At 43.4% G+C, this 20381-nt stretch overlaps 1 protein-coding gene across 5 annotated transcripts in view; it reads right to left on the bottom strand.

The window, feature by feature from the left end:
- prrc2b (proline-rich coiled-coil 2B) overlaps positions 1-20381 on the bottom strand; it is a 78165-nt gene that overhangs the window by 31308 nt on the left and 26476 nt on the right. For all 5 annotated transcript variants that reach the window (XM_080212346.1, XM_080212349.1, XM_080212348.1 and 2 more), the window contains exons 6-17: positions 18951-19094; positions 17654-17901; positions 16121-16215; positions 15579-15724; positions 14275-14362; positions 13197-13371; positions 9066-9414; positions 7571-7657; positions 6841-7019; positions 4312-4549; positions 3045-3267; positions 239-2371 (exon numbers count right to left, since the gene is read on the bottom strand). In XM_080212346.1, the coding sequence (XP_080068472.1) occupies positions 239-2371; positions 3045-3267; positions 4312-4549; positions 6841-7019; positions 7571-7657; positions 9066-9414; positions 13197-13371; positions 14275-14362; positions 15579-15724; positions 16121-16215; positions 17654-17901; positions 18951-19094 (4105 nt within the window). The remainder of the gene's footprint in view (positions 1-238; positions 2372-3044; positions 3268-4311; positions 4550-6840; positions 7020-7570; positions 7658-9065; positions 9415-13196; positions 13372-14274; positions 14363-15578; positions 15725-16120; positions 16216-17653; positions 17902-18950; positions 19095-20381) is intronic.

Genomic DNA, 20381 nt, shown 5'->3' with positions numbered 1-20381 from the left:
TGTTATAGGTCTCAAATTGTGCTATCCTGTTGCTTCTTCTACATTGGCTCCAGTTTCAAATTTATTATCAGAGACTGTAAAGGAAGATTAATTGAAAATAATCCTTGTTTTAACTGAATAGGAGTTAATAATCACAGTTATTCAAGTTTGGCATCACCACACAAGCAAACTCTCAAAGGGAGAACTGGCAAAAGACTAAACACTTCATCCCAGTGTATCAAATATCCACATTATTTACCTTTTGTTCCTTGATGGCTGTCCAGTTGCCTTCTCATTCCTTGGACCAGTCCCATTAGTTTTTGGCGATTTTCCACTATAGCCTGTGTTGGTCCTGCGGTTTTGCCTGTCAATTGGCCGTTGGCTGGAGAAGCTGCGTTTAGCTAACTCTTTCCTCTGCCCGAGACCACTATCTGCCACGTCTACTTCAGGTGGTAGGTTGTTCTGGCATACTCTGTTCTCTCTGTCCCGCCTCTCTGTAAAGTCGCTGCTCTCGGAAGCGGTCTCCCACTCCTCATTAGCTTGATCAGAGGAGTTTTGATTAGACAGGTCTGGTGACTTATTGCCAGCTACCAGAGAAGCCATTTCCTGCTCATCAGTCCTGGCAGTCATATTTGATAAACCGTGGTCTGCAGGAACAGGGGCATCACTTTTCACTTCAGTGGCTGCATCTTTTTCTTGTTTGAGACGCCTGAACCTTGGAGGTTTGTCCTGCCGGGGAGGTCGCCTTCTCCTTGGAGGCATATCCATCGACCGTTCTCTTTTGGGTGGTTGGTCGTCCACGACTGAGATTCCAGAGAACAGAATTTTATCTCCAACTCCATTTTCCTCTCCAGTATTCTCCAGTGCCACTTCCAAAGGCCTGTTCAGTACTTTTGTAGATTCCTTTAGAGGCTGCCTTTTGGACAGCGGCATGCATGTAGAGGCATCACCATTCAGTTGATAAGTACCATTTACCTTGAAAATCCCCCCTCTGTTTTGCCTTGAGGACATTCCCCGAGGGGCAAAGCTGCGTCCTCGCCCGGGGTTGCTCAGCCGAGGAGGTAATGCCCTCTCAAACACTTTTGGGGGCCCTCTTTCGTCCTCCGCTTCGCCAACAATTGGTCCATCAGCTGGTACCCTCTTGGATCTCTTCACAGAGTCCTTGAACATATTCTTCCCCTCTCTGTCTGAAAATGCTGCATCACTGTTGCCTTCACTGCCAGCTCCAGATCCCCTTTGTCTCCTTCGCTTTGGTATATCTTCATATTCAGAGCCCTCACTACGCGTCTCACTAGCGTTGCGACGACGAGAGGAGTTCTTTTGGCTGTCGTCTAAAGGATTACTGTAATCCTTAGGATTTTGCCGATTTCCTCTGCTCAGGTTGCCGTAAGAACCTCTGATCTCTCCAGCTCGGCCATAGAAATCTCCTCGTCCTCTGCCCCTTCCTCGCCCCTGGCCTCTGGCATTTAGATTATGCTGATCATCATCTTCATTCCAGCCTCTCCTCTGTGGTGGAGGAAAATCAATGCTGTCCTTACTCACTGGTCTCACCTCCCATGCCTTACTTTCTTTTTTTGGTGGCTTCTCTATTTCCCAGTCAAATTTAGCTGGAGACACAGGCAGGGCGGTCATTTCGTGTCTAACATTCAAGGATGAAGTCTGTGATGATGGAGTCGTGCCCCCACTGGTGCTTTTCAACACTTTGCTGTCAGTTTTGATCTGCTCTGTTTTAGTGTGACTGCTTTTTGGAAGAGATTCCAATTTCAGTTTTTCTGTCTCTTCACCCTTCTCAGTTTTGAGGTCTTTAAGCACTGGTTTCTTAATTGGTCCGGATCGTCTGCTTGTCATTTTTCCGACGGTCTCACGACGTTCGCCATGGCTTCCTTTGAGTGACTCCCACACGGGCGCAGGTTTAGATTCCCTCTTTGGCAGATTATCAGTCTGCCATATTTCAGCTCTGAAACCTTTCTCCTCTCTGGTATCTTCGTGTTCGTTCACTGTAGGGCTCGGGGGTTCATTCTGGTGTACGTAATCCCAGGTGTGAGACACCAGTTCCTCAACATTTTCAGTTGGTTTCGAGGTCTCTGTACTGTCCCTGATCAGGGAGCCATTCAATCCTACCTGCTCACTCTCAGATGTGAAAAGTTCTTTGTGAAGTAACTGGGAATTGGTTTGGTGCTGGAAGAGAACATCCCGGCCCAGAACTGCTGACGTGTTTGGAGCTACATCAGATCGCCGGTCCTGTGGTTCCAGGCGCACCATATTGAGTAATTTGTCTGCCGGTGCGACTCTGTAGTCTTCCAGCTGCTCCTCAAATGGATCTCTCTGTATCTTCATGGTCTGCTGAGAAATGGGTTCTGCCCTCACAGGTGGAGTGGGAAGTCTTTCATTCCTGTAATTAAGAAAAGTCATGGAACATTAAAAAGGATCACAAATAATGGCTGTGTGTGTGTGCATGCACGCACACATGTGACCCCAGAAGGTTCACATTTCCTTATCTCTCTGGAAATACAGTGGTGACATCAAACAATGTAAAATCTGAACCAATGTTTCCTGTAAGCTGCATATTCAGCCACACAGCAACCCAAAGGGCCCTGTGCAGGCCACTCACAAGTCATCCCCTTTCAGATACTGTCCAAGATAGTTCAAAGATGATTAACATACAATAATCAGACAGTGAAGAACAAAAAGAATTTGGAGGGGCTAATGATGAGAACAGCATGTGAAAACTTCAAGCTTTAAATCCTAATTTTTGTAAATTGTTGAAAACTATTGAACAGGTCAAAGTTCCTCAAAGGCCCTAGTATTTCCAGATTTTCTGTTTATAGACTGCATTGATCTATTCACATTCCATTTTAAAGCTATTTTTAAACTAAAGAACAAATGCATATAGTCTGTATCAAATTTACTTAATCAAATTCTGGACAGACTATTTTCAATCATCAGTGACCACGGACATATAAATCTTATTAGGGATTGCTTCTATTGCGACTTACTTAGTAAGAATCTTTAGTGGGCCAGTTATCAAACATAAACCAGCGCTAGCATTGATCTGCCATACTCACCTAGCATTTCTCTCTTCCGTACCACTATCCTCTTGTGATCTCTGAGAGGTTAACATAAAAGTCCGGTTTGGAGGAGGTGGATAATCCTCTTGACCCCAGCTGAATTGTGGCTCTGTAGGTGGGGTTCTTCTTTCCTGTAACAGAATGGGAGGCCGGTCGTGCTGCTCGGATCCTGAGGTGACACTGTCTGAGCGATCTGGGCGCAACACAGGCTTCATCATTCCTATAAGAAACAGATCCTTCTTAGAATAAACACAACCTAATTTTGATCGAAAATTAGTTGGACGTCATCCCCTCCCTGCTTAACCAGTGAATATACACAGTAAATGGAACCAAGTTAAATTTTGTTTTATTAAACCATTAGACCTGTGACTCCTAAAGTTTCATGAATTGCCATGAAAATAAATCTGATTTCCTTTGCACTTTTGTCTCAGTTGGTAAATAACAGCTAACAAACAGCTCTTTGGTTGTGGGTAGATGAGAGGAAGAGGCATGTTGGCACAGTGGTTAGCTCTGCTGCCTCACAGCGCCTGGGACCCGAGTGCGATTCCTGACTTGGATTACTGTCTACGCAGAGTTTGCACATTCTCCCCATGTCTGTGTGGGTTTCCTCCAAGTGCTTCGGTTTCCTCCCACAGTCCGAAAGACATACATTGGCCATGCTAAACTCTCCCTCAGTGTACTCTAACAGGCACCGGAGCGTGGCGACAAGGAGATTTTCAGTGACTTCATTACAGCGTGAATGTAAGCTTACTTGTGACTAATAAATAAACTTTAAGAGAAGGCAGATAAATAGTCACCATGCTCTTGAGCATTGTCTTGTGGGTTGGAAATTGGGAAGCATTCTGCCTGCTACCACAGTCGCAGCTAGTTAGCAGTGGTCCAGAAAGGTGCGGACAAATGAAGAAAGAAAAAACACAATCCATACACACCTATGCATGCAGCTCCTTCTCAGAAGTGACAGCAATCCAATCACAAAATAACTGACAAATAAGACCACTCTACTTCACTGCATAGAATTCAGTAATTTGGGAATTTCAATTTCTACCATATTAGTCACATTACACTGAGCAAAGATCACAGAAGTATGAGCAAGAATCAATGAGAGACTGTTTTCACTCAAAGTTCTGAAGGACTGGAAGTAACCAGATCCATTCATGCTGACAACAGGCTAATGAGGCCTTCACTGGAGCTACGCAAACATAGACCAGACAGCACTGGTAGAAAACATCAGAAAATTGTATTTTTCTGACCTACACTGACTTACCAGAGGGGTGGACCCCCGAGGGGAAGAAGTCAATCGGTGGCCTTCCTGGGCTTAGTCGAGGATCCATGTATGAAGGCATCATCATCCAACGGGGGTCATACCCAAGCATATGTGGAGGGGGTGGGGCAACTGGACTGGGATAGATATGTCTCTGTGAATGGGAATGGGAGGGTGCAACCGAGGGTGGCATCACAGGCCCCTGCTGCTGCTGTCGCTGCTGCATCTTTAACAGCTGCTCCTGGTTGTACACAAGCAGAAAAAATACAAATAGATTTACACTTTTTAATTGGTTGTATTTGTGCATGAATTGCAAAACATTAGTATGCTTATGCAGCAAGTAATCAGCAAAGCTAATAGAATATTAACGTTTATAGCAAGGGGAACTGAACATAAAAGATCTGCTTCAGTTTTTTTTATTCATTTGTGGGACATGGGCATCACTGGCTGGCCATCAGGTTGAAGCTGTGGTTAAGAAGGCGTATGATGTACTGGCCTTCATCAATCGAGGAACTGAGTCTAGAAGTCGAGAGATAATGTTGCAGCTGTATAGGACCCTGGTCAGACCCCGGTCAGACCCCACTTGGTGTACTGTGCTCAGTTCTGGTCGCCTCATTACAGGATGTGGGAGCTATAGAAAGGGTGCAGAGGAGATTTACAAGGATGTTGCCTGGATTGGGGAGCAGGCGTTATGAGGATAGGTTGAGGGAGCTCGGCCTTTTCTCCTTGAAGAAAGGATGAGGGGTGACCTGATAGAGGTGTATAAGATGTTGAGAAGTATTGATCGAGTGGATAGTCAGAGGCTTTTCCCAGGGCTGAAATGGTTGCCACAAGAGGACACAGGTTTAAAGTGTGGGGAGTAGATACAGAGGAGATGTCAGGGGTAAGTTTTTCACTCAGGGAGTGGTGGGTGCGTGGAATGGGCTGCCAACAACAGTAGTGGAGGTGGATTCAATAGGGTCTTTTAAGAGACTTTTAGTTAAGTACATGGAACTTAGTAAGATAGAGGGTTATAGGTAAGCCTAGTAATCTCTATGCTAGGGATGTGTTCGGCACAACTTTGTGGGCTGAAGGGCCTGTATTGTGCTGTAGTTTTTCTATGTTTCTATTTCTATGTTTCTATCCCTAGTTCCCCGAGGAAAGTTAAGAGTCAACCACATTGCTGTGGCTCTGGAGTCACACATAGGCCAGACTAGGTAAAGACGGCAGATTTCCTTCCCTAAAGGACATCAGTGAACCAGATGGGTTTTTCCAGCAATCGATAACGGTTTTATGGTCATCAGTAGATTCTTAATTCTAGATTTTTTTTTATCAATTTCAAATTCCACCAGCTGCTGTGCCCAAGAACATTTACTGAGTTTCTGGATTAATAGCCTAGTGATAATATCACTAGGCCATCACCTCCCCAACTAACACAGGACATTGGTGAGACTCTATCTGGAGTACTGTGTACAGATTGGTCTACTTATTTAAGGAAAGATGTCAATGCACTGGAAGTAATTTAGAGAAGGTTGACTTGATTAACACCTGGAATGGGTGAGTTGTCCCGTAAAGAAACATTGGACAGGCCAGGCTGGAGTTTAGAAGAGAAAGAGGCAACCTGATTGAAACATAAAATCCTGAGGGGACTTGACAGGTTGGATGTGGAGATGATGTTCCCTTTTGTGGGAGAATCGAGGGGTCACTAATTCAGAATAAGAGGTTGCCCATTTAGGATAGAGAAAAGGAAAATCTTTTTTCTCAGAGGGTGGTGAGACTTTGGAATTCTCTTCCTCAAAAGGTAGTTGAGACAGAGTCTGTGAATATTTTTAAGGGAGAGATAGATTCTTAATAAAGGAAAGGGGTGAAAGGTTATGGGGGCGATATACAGGAACGTGGAGCTGAGGCTAAAATCAGGTCAGCCATGATCTTGCTGAATGGTAGAGCAAGGATCAAGTGGTTGAGTGGCCAACTCTTGCTCCCAATTTGTATGTTCAAATATACTGCTATATTGTCTTGGATGGACCACACCACTAGAGTAATGTGTTCATGTCCGGGCACCACCTCTTAGGAAAGATAAAGTGGTCTCAGAAGTGATATACCTGGTCAGCAAGGGTTAAGCAAAGGGACAGAATTGTATTTTCTGGAAATTAGAAGGCTTTGGGGTGATTGGTGATTGAAATTTTCACGATAATCATGGGAAATTGCTAGGAGAGAGGGAGGGAAACTATTTCTGCTGGTTGAGGTGTCCAACACTATGGGTCTGAAAACTAGAGCCAGATCTGACAGGAGTTAAGGATTGCTACATACAATGAGTGATAGTAGTGGAGAAAACTTGCACAAAAGGGGGTTGATGTTGGGCCAATTGTTAACTTAAAATTCAAGAATAATAGATTTTTGTTAACTCAAGGTATTAAGGGCAAAGGTGGAGCTAGATCACAGATCAGCCTGACCTCACTGAATGGTTGAATTGGTGTTAAGTGACTTACTCCTTTTCCTATTACGGTTTGAAATTCATATTGGAAAAATGCTGGCTATTGCTACTGGAGATACCTGCTGTTGTCGCTGGAATCTGGGAGGCAGGGACTTGTGGAACTTGCTGTAGTTTTGGATGGGTAGTGCAGGCTCATTTCCCTGTCTGCTGCTATCATCCTCAGTTTCTGTAATTGCTGCAGCAACTTCTTTTTTCACCTTATCCTCGACAGGAAGCTCTGTCAGCAGCTCACATTTTTCTGAAATTTGCCACAGCAGAAATTCGACAGTTGGTTAGCAGACTCCACTCTCTGAATTGAAGTATGTGCAAATTATGGCAGGCAGAACTGGAGAAAACGTTCTTCAAACTGTTGTTCATATTTCCCCTCATAAAACCCAGCTCATTCACCTCACCCAAAGTATCAGTATTCGATATATAACATAGGTATGAAATGTAGTCTTGCTCATCAGAGGCTCCACAATTCCTTGAACCTCCCTTCTATTCGCCTTTAAATCCCTTCATTAGTTCATAAGATATAGGAGCAGAATTGGACCACTGAGTCTGCTCCACCATTCGATCATGGCTGGTAAGTTCCATGTCTCCATTTTCCTGCCTCCACCCTCCCCTCCCTGTCCCCCATAACCCTTCAACACATTACCAATTAAAAATCTGTTTAACTCCTCCTTAAATTTACTCACTGTCCCATAGATCCACTCACTCAAGTGAAGAGATCCCTGCCCTCCGCCATCCTTATTTCTCAGCCCCATGCTCCCAGTAAACCTCTTCACCACCTTCTCGAGATCTACCCACCAACTGTGCCATCGGCCATCCTCCTCAACTTCACTGTATCCTGCTCAGCAATCTGCTCCGCAGCCAAGTACCTTGGGACGTTTCCTCCTGTGAAAGACAAAGTATTAACAAAGGAGCTGTGACTCTGGTCGAACAAATCAGAGGTTGAATTGCAACATTGGCACATTTCACAAAAGATGATCATCCATAGCAGCAGTGTTGAGACTGAACTTTGGATAAAGTTTATTTACTAGTGTCACAAGTAAGCTTATATCAACATTGTTATGAAGGTTGCCACATTATAAGAAGGATGTGAAAGCAATGGAAGGGATGCAGAGGAGATGCACCAGGATGCTGCCTGGGATGGAACATTTAAGTTATGAAGAGTGGTTGGATAGGCTTGGGTTGTTTTCATTGGAGCAGAGAAGACTGAGGGACAACCTGATCGAGGTGTTCAAGATTGTGAGGGGCATGGGCAGGGTGGATAGGAAGCAGCTGTTCCCCTTAGTTGAAGGGTCAGTTCCAAGGGGACACAAGTTAAAAATGAAAGATGGGAAGTTTAGGCTGGAATTAAGGAAAAACTTTTTTTTAACTCAACATGTGGTGACTGGATTGCATTGCCTGAGAGGGTGGTGGAGGCAGGATGCCTCACATCCTTTAAAAAGTACCTGGATGAGTACTTGGCACATCATAATATTCAAGGCTATGGGCCAAGTGCTGGCAAAGTGAGATAAGATGAGTAGGTCAGTGTACTTCATGCATCGATGCAAACTCGATGGGCTGAAGGGCCTCTTCTGCACTGTGCGATTCCATGATTCTGTGAAGTTACTGTGAAAATCCCAAAAAGTGAGTTGCTGTAGTTTTGTAATTTGCAAGCTTGCTATTCTTTTGCATGCAAATCATATACAATGTTCTCTGGGTTAATTCATTAAAGGCTGATTCACTATAATTGTAACTGTGATCAAATTACTGATTATATGCCGTTTGGGCTAAATTTCCATTTTTGACTGAATATCTCAAACTAAGTCTCTCAAATAAAAGCTTGGCACATGTGCACAAAAACAACAGCAAGATTTGATGATTCTGATGATCACAAGGCCCGGTGACACAGTGCCAGGGATCTGGGTTTGATTCCTGACTTGGATCACTGCACATTCTCCCTGTGTCTGCATGCGTTTCCTCCAGGTGCTCCAGTTTCCTCCCACAATCTGAAAGGCGTGCTGGTTAGGTGCACTGGCCGGGCTAAGTTCTCCCTCAGTGTACCCAAACAGACACCGAAGTGTGGCGACTAGGGGATTTTCACAGTAACTTCACAGTAACAGTGTTAATGTAAGCCTGCTTGTGACACTAATAAACTTAAACACTTTATATTTAACAATAATTTTGAGAAATAACAAGGCTGAAGGAGAACATTGCCTATAACCAATCAGTAAAATTATTCATGTTCCATTGTGAATTATGGCTCCAATGCCAATTAAATAAGAATATCCTTCAAATCCAGAACTGGCATCAGTACCTTTTGATAAATTCTGCTTGTTCTCGGGGTAGGATTTCTGCTGTGCAGACAGAGACGCTGAGTCCTTGCCCTCCTTAGCTTCAGCATCATCCTTTTTCCGTACATCAAATTTAACAGAGTTTTCTATCACTCCTCGTTTCTGATCAAGTTTCTTCAGTTTTTCAGCACAGGCAGCTAATCGCTCTTCCTGGGCCCGTCGTTCCTCCTCCTCCCGCCTCCTCCTGACTCTTTCCAACGCCTCAGAGCGCTCATTGGTGCCAGAACTTGGCCGCTGTCGCCACACTTCGTCTTTCTCAACGTGAGCATCTGCCCATCTATTGACTCCCGTTAGTTTTTGGAAGACTCCAGCCTGAAGAAAGAAATGTAAGAGATGAAGCTTTTGAAATGCTGACCAAGCAAACATTTAAACCGAAACTCTGATTCTGTGGGGCTCCAAGGTTCAATAATTCATTGTCCTGTCAAACTTGCTTTGTCCAGTCTGATTCCCTTTCCCACCACCACTCCTCAAACTCGTGCTTCAACAGTCGCGGCAAGAACAAGAAATTAACGGGGCGGCACAGTGGTTAGCACCGCTGCCTCACAACTCCAGGGACCTGAGTTCGATTCCCAGCTTGAGTCACTGTCTGTGTGGAGTATGCACATTCTGCCCATGTCTGTGTGGGTTTCTTCTGAGTGCTCCCGTTTTCTCCCACAGTCCAAAAATGTGCAGGTTAGGTGCAATGGCCATGCTAAATTCTCCCTCAGTGCGCCAAACAGGCGCCAGAGTGTGGCGACTAGGGGCTTATATTCACTCAGTAACTTATTACAGTGTGAGTGTAAGCTTACTTGTGACAAATGAAAATAAACTTTTAAAAACTTTAAACATTTTTAAAAGAACATGAGCACAAAACCTATGTTCCCCAATGTTAGTGCAAGCTTTTGATGTTGAAAATACAGGACCCAGCTTCCTCCTAGACGATGCGCATGAAGAAGCAAGGATTTTTCAACAAGAATGATAAATGGTCTGTGATAAGGGAAGATTCAGGATGAAAGGGGTTTCAGAATTTGGCAGCGGGAATGGGTGGCCACTGCCCAAGGTTGGAATTTGCCTGTTAGTTTGAACCAAGCTTTCTGCCACTGATTTTCCCCGGGTGAGCCAACACGATACTTATGCTTCACATCATCTTTCCAGCAGATCCTATGGAACAAATGCTCTTTAATAAAACTACTTTGCATCATATTTAATCATGTTGATGCATATAAAGGAAAAATTTGGGTCATTAAGCTAAACTTTTGTAAATTATTGGCTAGACCTCAAATTAGGATACTGCATCCAATTCTACCAGCACACTTTAGGAAGAACTGTCAAGGCCTTGGAACAGGTGCAGAGATTTACAAAAACAAATGTAAGAAATAGAAATAAGTGTAAACCAACTAGCCCCTTGAGCCTGCCCACGACTGATCATCTGTCTCAACATCACTTTCCCAACATGCTCCCCACATCCCTGGAGTCCGAAAGATCTACTCAGAGAATCCTACAATGCAGGAGACAGCCACTAAGCCTATCAAGTCTGCACTGACCACAATCCCAAACAGGACCTATCCCCATAACCCCATGCATTTATCCTAGCTAATCCCACTGACACTAAAGGGCAATTTAGCATGGCCAATCCACCTAACCCGCATATTTTTGGACTATGGGAGGAAACCAGAGCACCTGGAAGAAACCCATGCAGTCACGAGAAGAATGTGCAAACTCCACACAGACAGTGACCCAAGCCGGGAATCGAACCTGGGTCCCTGGCACTGTTAAGCAGCAGGGCTAACCACTGTGCCACCGTGCCTCCTCTTTGGACATGTTCAGGCTTCTCGGAAATCCTAACGCCTATATATTTCAGCTTTCAACACACCCAACAATGAAACATCCACAACCTGACTTTGGTTATTCGGAGAGACTGGAGAAGTTGAGGTTAGAAAAATAGAACTTATAGGAATAGACCATTCAGCCCCTCGAGTCCGCTCTGTCACTCAATAAGATTATGGCTGATCTGAATTTGGTCTCTGCTCCACTTTCATCGTGACACAGCGCCAGTGACTCAGGTTCAATTCCAGCCTTGGGTGACTGTCTGTGTGGAGTTTGCACATTCTCCCCGTGTCTGTGCAGGTTTCCTCCAGGTGTTCCAGTTTCCTCCCACACTCCAAAGATGTGCAGGTTAGGCAGATTGGCCAAACTAAATTGCCCCTGCATTGTCCCAGGATGTTTTAGGTTTGGGAAGTTAATGGGCTAAATGCATTGGGTTACTGGGATAGAGAATGGGGAGCCTGGAGTGTTGGTGCAGACGCGGTAAGCTGAATGGCCTCCTCCTACCTTGACTCCTTTGTCTACCAAATATCTATCAAGCTCAGCTGTGAATAAATTCAATGACCCAGCCTCCACAGACCAACAACCCTTTGAGGGAAAGAAAAATCCTCCTCACCTCCAACTTAAAGGGAAGGCCTCTTAAAATAATTCTAGATTATTCTCCTTAGAGAGATAGATTAAAAAGCAATTTGATGGACTGCTTAAAATCACAAATAGTTTTTGATAGAGCAAGAAAAATCCATTTCCACTAGCAATAGTGTCAATAATCAGAGGGATAAAAATTTAAGATCATTAACAAAAGCTGAAGGGAAAGAAGGTTTTTAAAAAAATACAGTGAGTTAAGATGATTTAGAATACACTGCCCAAAAGAACAGCAGGAACAAATTTAATTCAAGGATGAATAATGAATTAAAAAGGAAATATAATTGCAGGGTTATGGGTAAAGCAATGGGCTGCTCTTGAGGAGGTGCATGACTTAGAGAGGCACTGACAGATTTATTAGGTTACCAGAAATGAAGGATTTCAGTTAAAGTTTATTTATTAGTATCACAAGTAGGCTTACATTAACACTGCAATCAAGTTATTGTGAAAACCCCCTAGTCGCCACACTCCAGCACATGTTCGGGTACACTTGAGGGATAATTTAATATGGCCAATGCACCTTAACCAGCACATCTTTAGGACTGTGGGAGGGAACCGGAGCACCCAGAGGAAACCCATGCAGACATGGGGAGAACATGCAGACTCCACACATGTCGGGAATCAAACCTGGGTCCCTGGTACTGTAAGATGGAAAAGTGTTAACCACTGTGTCACTGTCTTATGTGGAGAGGAGATGGTAGGAGGGGAGCCAGGGGACATAAACTTAAGGTTAAATGAAAGGAAAGTCAGGATTTTTTTTAATTGCAACAATTTATTTATAATCTGGGATGTGGTGGAAACAGATTCAATATTTTTCAAAATGGAACTGGACACATACTGGACTTGAAAAGGAGAAATGTGCAGGGGTGGCCAAAACAATGAGATGAATTAGGTATGGCTCTTCATAAGGCTGTATAGCCATGATGGGCCAAAAGGCCTCTTTCGTTGACCTACAATTGTATGACTCTACTAGGATAGCAGCACATCATGAAAGTTGATCGATTCATGAACCAGCAAGTGGAGGTGAGTCTGTTTTGTATCTCTACAACTTCAATATGCTTGCTACTTCCAAGACGTAATACTGGAAATCTAAGGATATCAGTCACATTTTTGTCCTTCACTCCTACAGACCTCATCCAAGAAACAAACTGAGAAATTGGAACTGATTCTATAACACATTCCATCCGAATTCATGTAATTATACAGTTTCATAGCAACAAGCAATGGAAGTAAAACAGAAACATTTTGCTGGTAACTTTGACAAAGCCTCAGCCTCTTACAGCAGTCAATCTGAACATTAGCTTTTCAATACCAACCAGACTATACTTGGAGGAGACAGCAGCTGGGTGCATCCAAGGGAAAGTATTTTTTTTTAATAATTACTATCTGCGTTTTGAATCCATGCACTTGTCAGCGCTTTGACTGCATAAATGATGTTAACATTGTTGGTGCTAAATATCAGCAGTGATTTGAATAAAAACCTGACTCTGCCAGTCATGAGGCACATGGTACAGATGACAATGCAGTCGGGGATTTAATTGCAAAGATGGTCAACCATACTCTGAAACATTTACTCAACCGGTATTTTCAGCTAAACAGACTCGGTTACAACTAAACAAATACAACTTGGATAAGTGAACTGAAAATACCCTTGTCTCAGCAGCAGATAGGTTCCACCGAGGTTCAGGATCCTGCAGGCCATGGTTTGACTGACTGGAGGGTAATGGGTTACTCCAAATGGATTCACTGCACATGGAGGGCTCCATCTTTGTTTCAAGCTTAGCATTTAAAGAACGTTGGCGTACCATTTTCATGTCCCTTTCCCTAGAGGGTATAAAGTTTTTGAGTGTTAAACTATTATCTTGTGTTCATGCAGGTATTGCAAATGAGACAGCTCAATGCAACAATTCCCAGTTACAACTTGAATTGAATTGATTTATTATTCACATGTATTATGATGCAGTGAAAAGTATTGCTTCTTGCGAGCTATACAGATAAGCATACTGCTCACAGAGTAGAAAGGGGAAAAGGAAAGGATAGGGTGAGAATGTAACGTGGCAGTTACTGACAGGGTGAAGACAAAGATCTGCTTAATGTGTGACCAGACCATTCATAAGTCTGATGACAGCAGGAAAGAAGCTGTTCTTGACTTATTCCACCTTGCTCAGTTTTAGAGATGGCCTAACACACACAACTCAATAACTTGTGCTTATTTGTAGAGGTGTAATCAAAATATACCAGACACAGAGTCAAGGAAGGTGAGAAGAAGGGTGTTGTTGGTGACTGTGTTTTGGGCCATGTCAATGATGATTTGGGAGAGTGGAAACCCAACTGGAGCAATTCAAACAAGGAGCTGAGATAGCAATGGTCAAAGATCTGTGAGACAACAACATGCTCAATGACTGAGAAGAGAGCTTGGAGATGGGACTGTGGATTGCAAGGATATTTATTTGTAGGGAGCAATACTGCTAGCAGACTTAAAAGGGAAGGGGGACATGCTCATGGAGAGGGAAGTATTTACATCACCAAGTATCAAGGTCAAGGAAGTTGGGAAGTTGGTGGATAATATTGGGAATGGAATCAGGGTTGTTTTTCACTGGCTGCCAAGTGCTTTGAGGTGTCCTGAAGTCACAAAAGACCAGATACGAATGCAACTTTTTGTATCAGAAAATATTCACAAATATTTTATCAAATGGCTTATGAATCAATTCTAAGTGAAATACGAACCATTTCTCTTTTCTCTCTCTTGACATTTCTTCATCCTCATCATCACTGAACTTCAGCTTTTCAGAGTAATCCACTTCCTCATGTTCACCTGAATAAAGAGAAAGTGAGGGTGAGGGTGTCAGACTGGACTGCCAGATTTAAACACACTCAAAAAAAATGCACAGTAAGTAGTCTCACAACACTAGGTTAAAATCCAACAGGTTTATTTGGTAACATGAGCCTTTGGAGCGCTGCTCCTTCATCAGGTAATTCACAGAAAGCACAGATATGTCAATCCTGAGTATAAAAGCAAGATAGTGGAAATCTGCTTCTCAACCACTTCAATATTTTTTTTGAGCAAAGCACAATATATCCTGGTGAAATAATGATAGTACCACCAGCACTTGTCAACACAAACCACAAGTCCTACATTGTTAGGAGATCAGGCATTTTCTTTGAAGTGTTCAGCTGATGAGCTAAATTTTATTGCATTTTTGTTTGGAACAATCGGGGATGCTCCGAAGACCCGTTGACTTAATAATCTCCAGCCCGCACCCTGCAAGTGCTGTATGGTCTTGGGCCCTGGAACTGCAGACCACAGAGGCCAACCAAGCAGTCCTAGTGGCGCTTTCTTCTCTTAAAGGCCGGTTTTGACTGTTGATGAATGTGAAGGGCTGCAAAGGGTTGCTGAAAGAACTTGCTCGCCATCAAGGTAACAGTGTTAGTTCATTATCTGAAAAGGACAGAAGTGTGGAGCTACTGGGAAAAGTCAGGGGAGAGTGACTGACGCTAGGTGAACTATTTCTTCCGATGGCCAGCAGACATGATGGGCTGATAGCCTCCTTCTGATTTGATTTATTATTGTCACGTGTATTAGTATACAGTGAAAGTATTGTTTTTTTCACGCTATACAGACTAAGAATACTGTTCATAAAGAAGGAAATGAGAGAGTGTAGAATGTAGTGTTACAGTCATAGCTAGGGTATAGATAACGATCAACTTAATGCAAAGTAAGTTCATTCAAGTTGGATGGCAGCAGGGAAGAAGCTGTTCTTCAGTCTGTGCTGTAGCCTTTCTAGATCTGCAATTGATCAGCACTGCAATTTTAATTACATGAATAGCCACCCAACTCTCTGCTCTACACCTCCAGATTCTTAGACACCTATCCATGCACTGAGCATTCCCTGTCCATACAAAGGTGTTAACTCGCAATACGTTACAAATTAGATCAAGTCCAGTGGGAAACCAATTACTCCATGTAACCACAAAAGTGCAGATTATAGGCACTTAATTAAAGTTCAAGGAAGTTGTTTGATTTCTCTCACCTGCCCATCCATCTTCTGTTTCAATGTCCAGCTGATCCAGTTCCTTCAGATCATCAGGATTAACGATGGCGGGTCGATCGGTCGGTTCACCAGGTCGCCGAGCAGGCCTGGCTGGGCGAGAAGGGCGCGTTACTCCTCGGGGATATCTGTCAATAAACACACTGGTAATTAAAGGGTGAAATGTACATCAGGCCTGGACTAATCATCAAATACTGGAGTGAATTATACAGGCAGCTGGCTTTGGTGAGACAAACTGGAGCAAGAATGCAAGCAATCTCAGCAAACAACATGCAACCTCTGTCCTTCACCATGCTCCTTCCATTTTATACTGCAACAAACATGCTGTTTGGATAATGGGACTTACAGTCCAATCAGAATACCCAGCAATTTATCCATCCAGATGTTTCATCCTATCTTATATTCATAGGTCATGTTTAAAAAATTGACTAGCCCAATTTATCTGTGACTGTGAACGTTCTAATAAATCACAGCTTCCAAACATTAATATTAAATACACAGGACGTAAACATGTAAGCTCTTACCTAATTGGCTCAGGTGGCTGGAATGGATATTGTAAGGATCCTTGTGGACCAAGGACTGGGGTAGGTTGAGGTCCCCGTGATTGTGGTGTGCACATCTACAGAGGGCAGAAAATCCATTCCAAACATTGGTAAAGAGGTCATCAACAGGCGAAGTAAGCCCTTGTGTATAAAGATTCTGCAACAGCATGCACAACACCCCCCCTCCAACAGTGCACAAAGCAACCCCCAACAAACCCCCCAACAGCACCCACTACCCCGACAGGGCCCACAACAACACCCCCCGACAGGGCCCATGACCCCGCCACAGCGCCCACAACACCCCCCCGACAGCACCCACAGCAACCTCCACACAAAATGAACAAAAGCCCCCAGACACAATGAGCAATAAGCCCCACAGAGAGAATAAAAGTGGACAGGACCAATATAAGTTCATACTGTCTTTGGGAAGTTAAAGATTCCAGCTAAACACAGTGCAAAAAGTGAATACAACAACTGGTAAACAGCACAACTTAAACGAGGCCTACATAATTCCACACTGCACTCAGGGTAAAAGTTGTACAGAATTGGCAAGAGACCCAGAAAAGATAGCAACTGATTGTTTTATTATTTCCAATAGCGATCCTTCTTGTATCAGATCAGAACATCAGCTGCCATAACTGCTGGCACTTGAGCTGTTGGCATTGATGTTATATCACCTTTTTCATTTTCTGAATGTAGATTATCCTCCATAAACAAGATTAACAGGGAAATCCCATTGGAACACTATTCTTCATGATGTTAGTGACCTGGAAGCTATATTGATCGTACAATCTTTCTCCATCCCTATTGAATACATTCACTTTGTTTAGCTGGTACGGTTCATTCTTACTGAGAAAACCAGAGAGGTAGATTTTTAAAATAGTAGCTAATTGGTTCTATAGATGACACTTGATCTACGTGGTCTCCTGGACTGGGTTTTGGTTGCTATGGGGGGCCAACGAGGATTTCTACCAGAGTATTTCATGCCACATTGGTCCTAGAGATTTTGTGCCTGTCCAAGGACATTACTACACTGCAGGAGTTTGAAGGGGTGGGTGGAAACAGGAAGTGCCTGCTTATGATTCTTCATCCATAATGAGTGTGGGGCAGGTTTGATGGACCGCATTTAAGAATACAGCTCCCTACCATCTTCTCAAGGACAATCAAAGATGGACAAGCAATGCTGGCCTTGCAACATTCACATCCCAGGAAAGAATGTTTAAAAAGCTGGTCTCTCCCTGTCCTTCATTTTTTGGAATATTCTCCACACTAAAAATCCTTTTCACAAACTTTTCTTCCTGTGGTCGTAATCAATGGTTATCAGAGTAAATTACTAAGTCAACATATCTCTTCAATTCTGGTCTGTTACCATGGCTTAGCTGCAGGTTTTGGGCTCTGAGGTGTCACTGTGAAGCAAGTTTCTGCAATGATTCTCAATTTCATCGTAACGTAATATAAAAATGCATGAATTGTGGAAACGCCACAGGCAGTTTACTGATTCTGTCATCAACTTACAAACGTAGGCAACATATCACGGTAAGTGGATGGGAATTGGTGAGTCCCCGTCTGCAGTGGTATTCCCAGTCCTCTCCTCAGTGGAGTAGCAGGACGCAGCGAAGGCTCCTTTGGGTCACTTGACGTCACTGGCGTGTGCACTGGATCTTCTTGGTCTGAGCTTTTGGCTTCTACCTCGGTCGGAGGTGGGGCAGGTGCAACCGTGGGGTTCAGGTTGCGCCCACCACCCTCTCTCCAAATGGCTACATCTGCAAGGAGAAACACAACTGCTCAATTCCAAAACGTAACCGACCAGTAAGCAGCTGTATCACAATAAAGTGGCTGAGTCTTCAAATAGGGCAGCATATCAGATATATTCCAGTGGTTACAGTTTAAAGATCGAGGGCAAATGTAATGGATCAGCCAACTTAAACCAGGGACTCATCTAGGTTTCTGAATTTAATCATCACTTAACTTTATGGGAAAGCATTCCACAAATGAGGAATCCCTGACAAGGCCTTGACCAGATACTTTCTATTTCTTTCTTTAAATGTGAGAGATATTGAGCACAACATGGTTGGATTTTCTTCACAAAGCAATTTAAAACAGCTAATTATAGCTTTCTGCATCTATAATTTCACAACAGGTTTTAAGTTAAGGAATAAATCATGTGTCACAGATAAACATATCTCATTACAGTGATGTATTTTACACACCAGCACTAATAGGAAGTAGTTTCATATTCACACTAGGTTAACTAAGAAAGTTTTCGCTTGAGCCACTTTCATGCAGAGTTATTTAAAACCTTTCTACCCAGTTTCCTACTTAACAGATTGGTTTATTCGTTCTGGGAGGAACAAATCTGTAAAAAAAAACTTCAAGGAAACAACAACAGGGTTACTTGTTTGGGAAGGCACAAAAATGTGCTCTTGCAAAACAGATAAGGGCTCAATGTAAAGTTCATAGGGCCGTTTATTAGGTTTCAGGTTACTTAGCTATTTCATCCAGTATTTCAGAACTTTTAAAAATATTAGTACCAAACTGGACTCTTGACTAAGAATCATGTAGTGAAATCCTGTCCCAATTGGCAAGTTGGGGCTCGCCATGTGGTTTGGGCAAACACAGCTGCTGTGTCATCATTTCACCTAATGCAAGTTAGAAACTGAAAGTGGAATTACTGCCTCTCCTTGGAATTTGATGCACATTTCTCTCTCTGTCACTCAGCACTTGTATAAACACCGCACGCCACAAAACACTCCTAGTAAATGTCTGCATGCCAGTAGGAGTTTCAGATATTGCATATATCTGTGGTCCTTACTCTGTGGGCGGAGGCTTGGTCCTGGCCCATATGACTGATCTGTGGTGTCCTTTTCTTTTCCAGCCTTTTCCTGGTCTCCAGCTGCTTTCAACGTTGGAAATTCCTCTTGAGAGAATGGTAACTGCTTGTTTAATCCTCTTCCGCCTAAAACAAATAATGATTTTTAAAAAGTCAATCACAAACAGAGCCCAGGTGTATATAAGACATTACAATTTCCAAGCTCTGTCTATGCTTCCTGGGGTGTACAGTCCATACTGAAGAGAGCTGAGCAATGCTCACCACCAATGGTCAGTGAACCATAGAGGTTCCTGATCAGGGCTGAAGGATCTGTCACCAATGGAGAGAATGAGAGTGCCAGACAGCACAGAGGAACATTAAGGTGGAGGAAGCAGCAGAGATAGGTGGGATTAAACAGTGCAAGAATTTGAGCAGGACGTTTCTAAATTAAACACCTGGGAAATCAGGGAGCAAGGTAGGTCAATAGGATGTGGTGATGGGCAAAAGAATTAGGAAGTAATTTTAACCCCCAGGACGCGTGGGTTGAAATCGAATGAGATATTTAAAATACTCAAATCTGACCAAAACTAGCCCACTTCTGGGTTTAAGAAAGGCTAGACAGAGAGTCAACAACTAAAACACTCCCATGCAAGTTGGCAATTATATCTCTAATGGCAATAGAAGACTCAAATTAAACCTGCTTTACAGGTTGCCGGATGAGTCCCCCAGACCTCAAGTGAAATATAAAGTTAAAGGTTACTTATTAGTCACAAGTAAGATTCACATTAACTGCAATGAAGTTACTGCGAAATTCCCCTAGTCGCCACATCCTGGTGGCTGTTCAGGTCAATGCACCCAACCAGCATATTTTTCAGACTGTGGAAGGAAACCGGAGCACCTGGAGGAACCCCACGCAGACATGGGGAGAATGTGCAGACTCCACAAAGACAGTGACCCAAGCCAGGAATCGAACCCAGGTCCATGACACTGTGAGGCAGCAGTGCTAACACTATGCCACCTTGACATCTTTTATATTTAATATAAATATATGTATTTGTGGGTCAAGGTGAGCAGGAATACATTCACAAGAGCTCCTTAAGCTCACCATGCACTCACACCTCCACACCCCACCCCACTATCTTCCTCCCCTCTCCCCATATTCAGAAAACCTCCCTGCTAACATTGGGGCCTCAGCATGGGATAGGCGCCTGGGTTTTTGAGTGTTAATAAATATTTCAGCACAGTGGGCAGTCACTCAGTTCAAGGTGCTTTAGGAAGATATTCCCCTTCAGTGCCTGCGACTGGTGCCCTATTTCCCTGCTTTTTTTAATATGCTGCAAATTTGGTTGACATCAGGAGCCACTGTAAAGAATTTCTAAGTTAAGCCCAGCAGCTTCCAGCAAGGCATAAGGGAGGCTCAGTATCCTACATCAA

The sequence above is a fragment of the Carcharhinus amblyrhynchos genome, chromosome 25, assembly GCF_965287045.1.
Source record: "Carcharhinus amblyrhynchos chromosome 25, sCarAmb.v2.hapA, whole genome shotgun sequence".
Lineage (NCBI taxonomy): Eukaryota > Metazoa > Chordata > Chondrichthyes > Carcharhiniformes > Carcharhinidae > Carcharhinus > Carcharhinus amblyrhynchos.
This window is presented reverse-complemented; position numbering and strand designations above follow the sequence as displayed.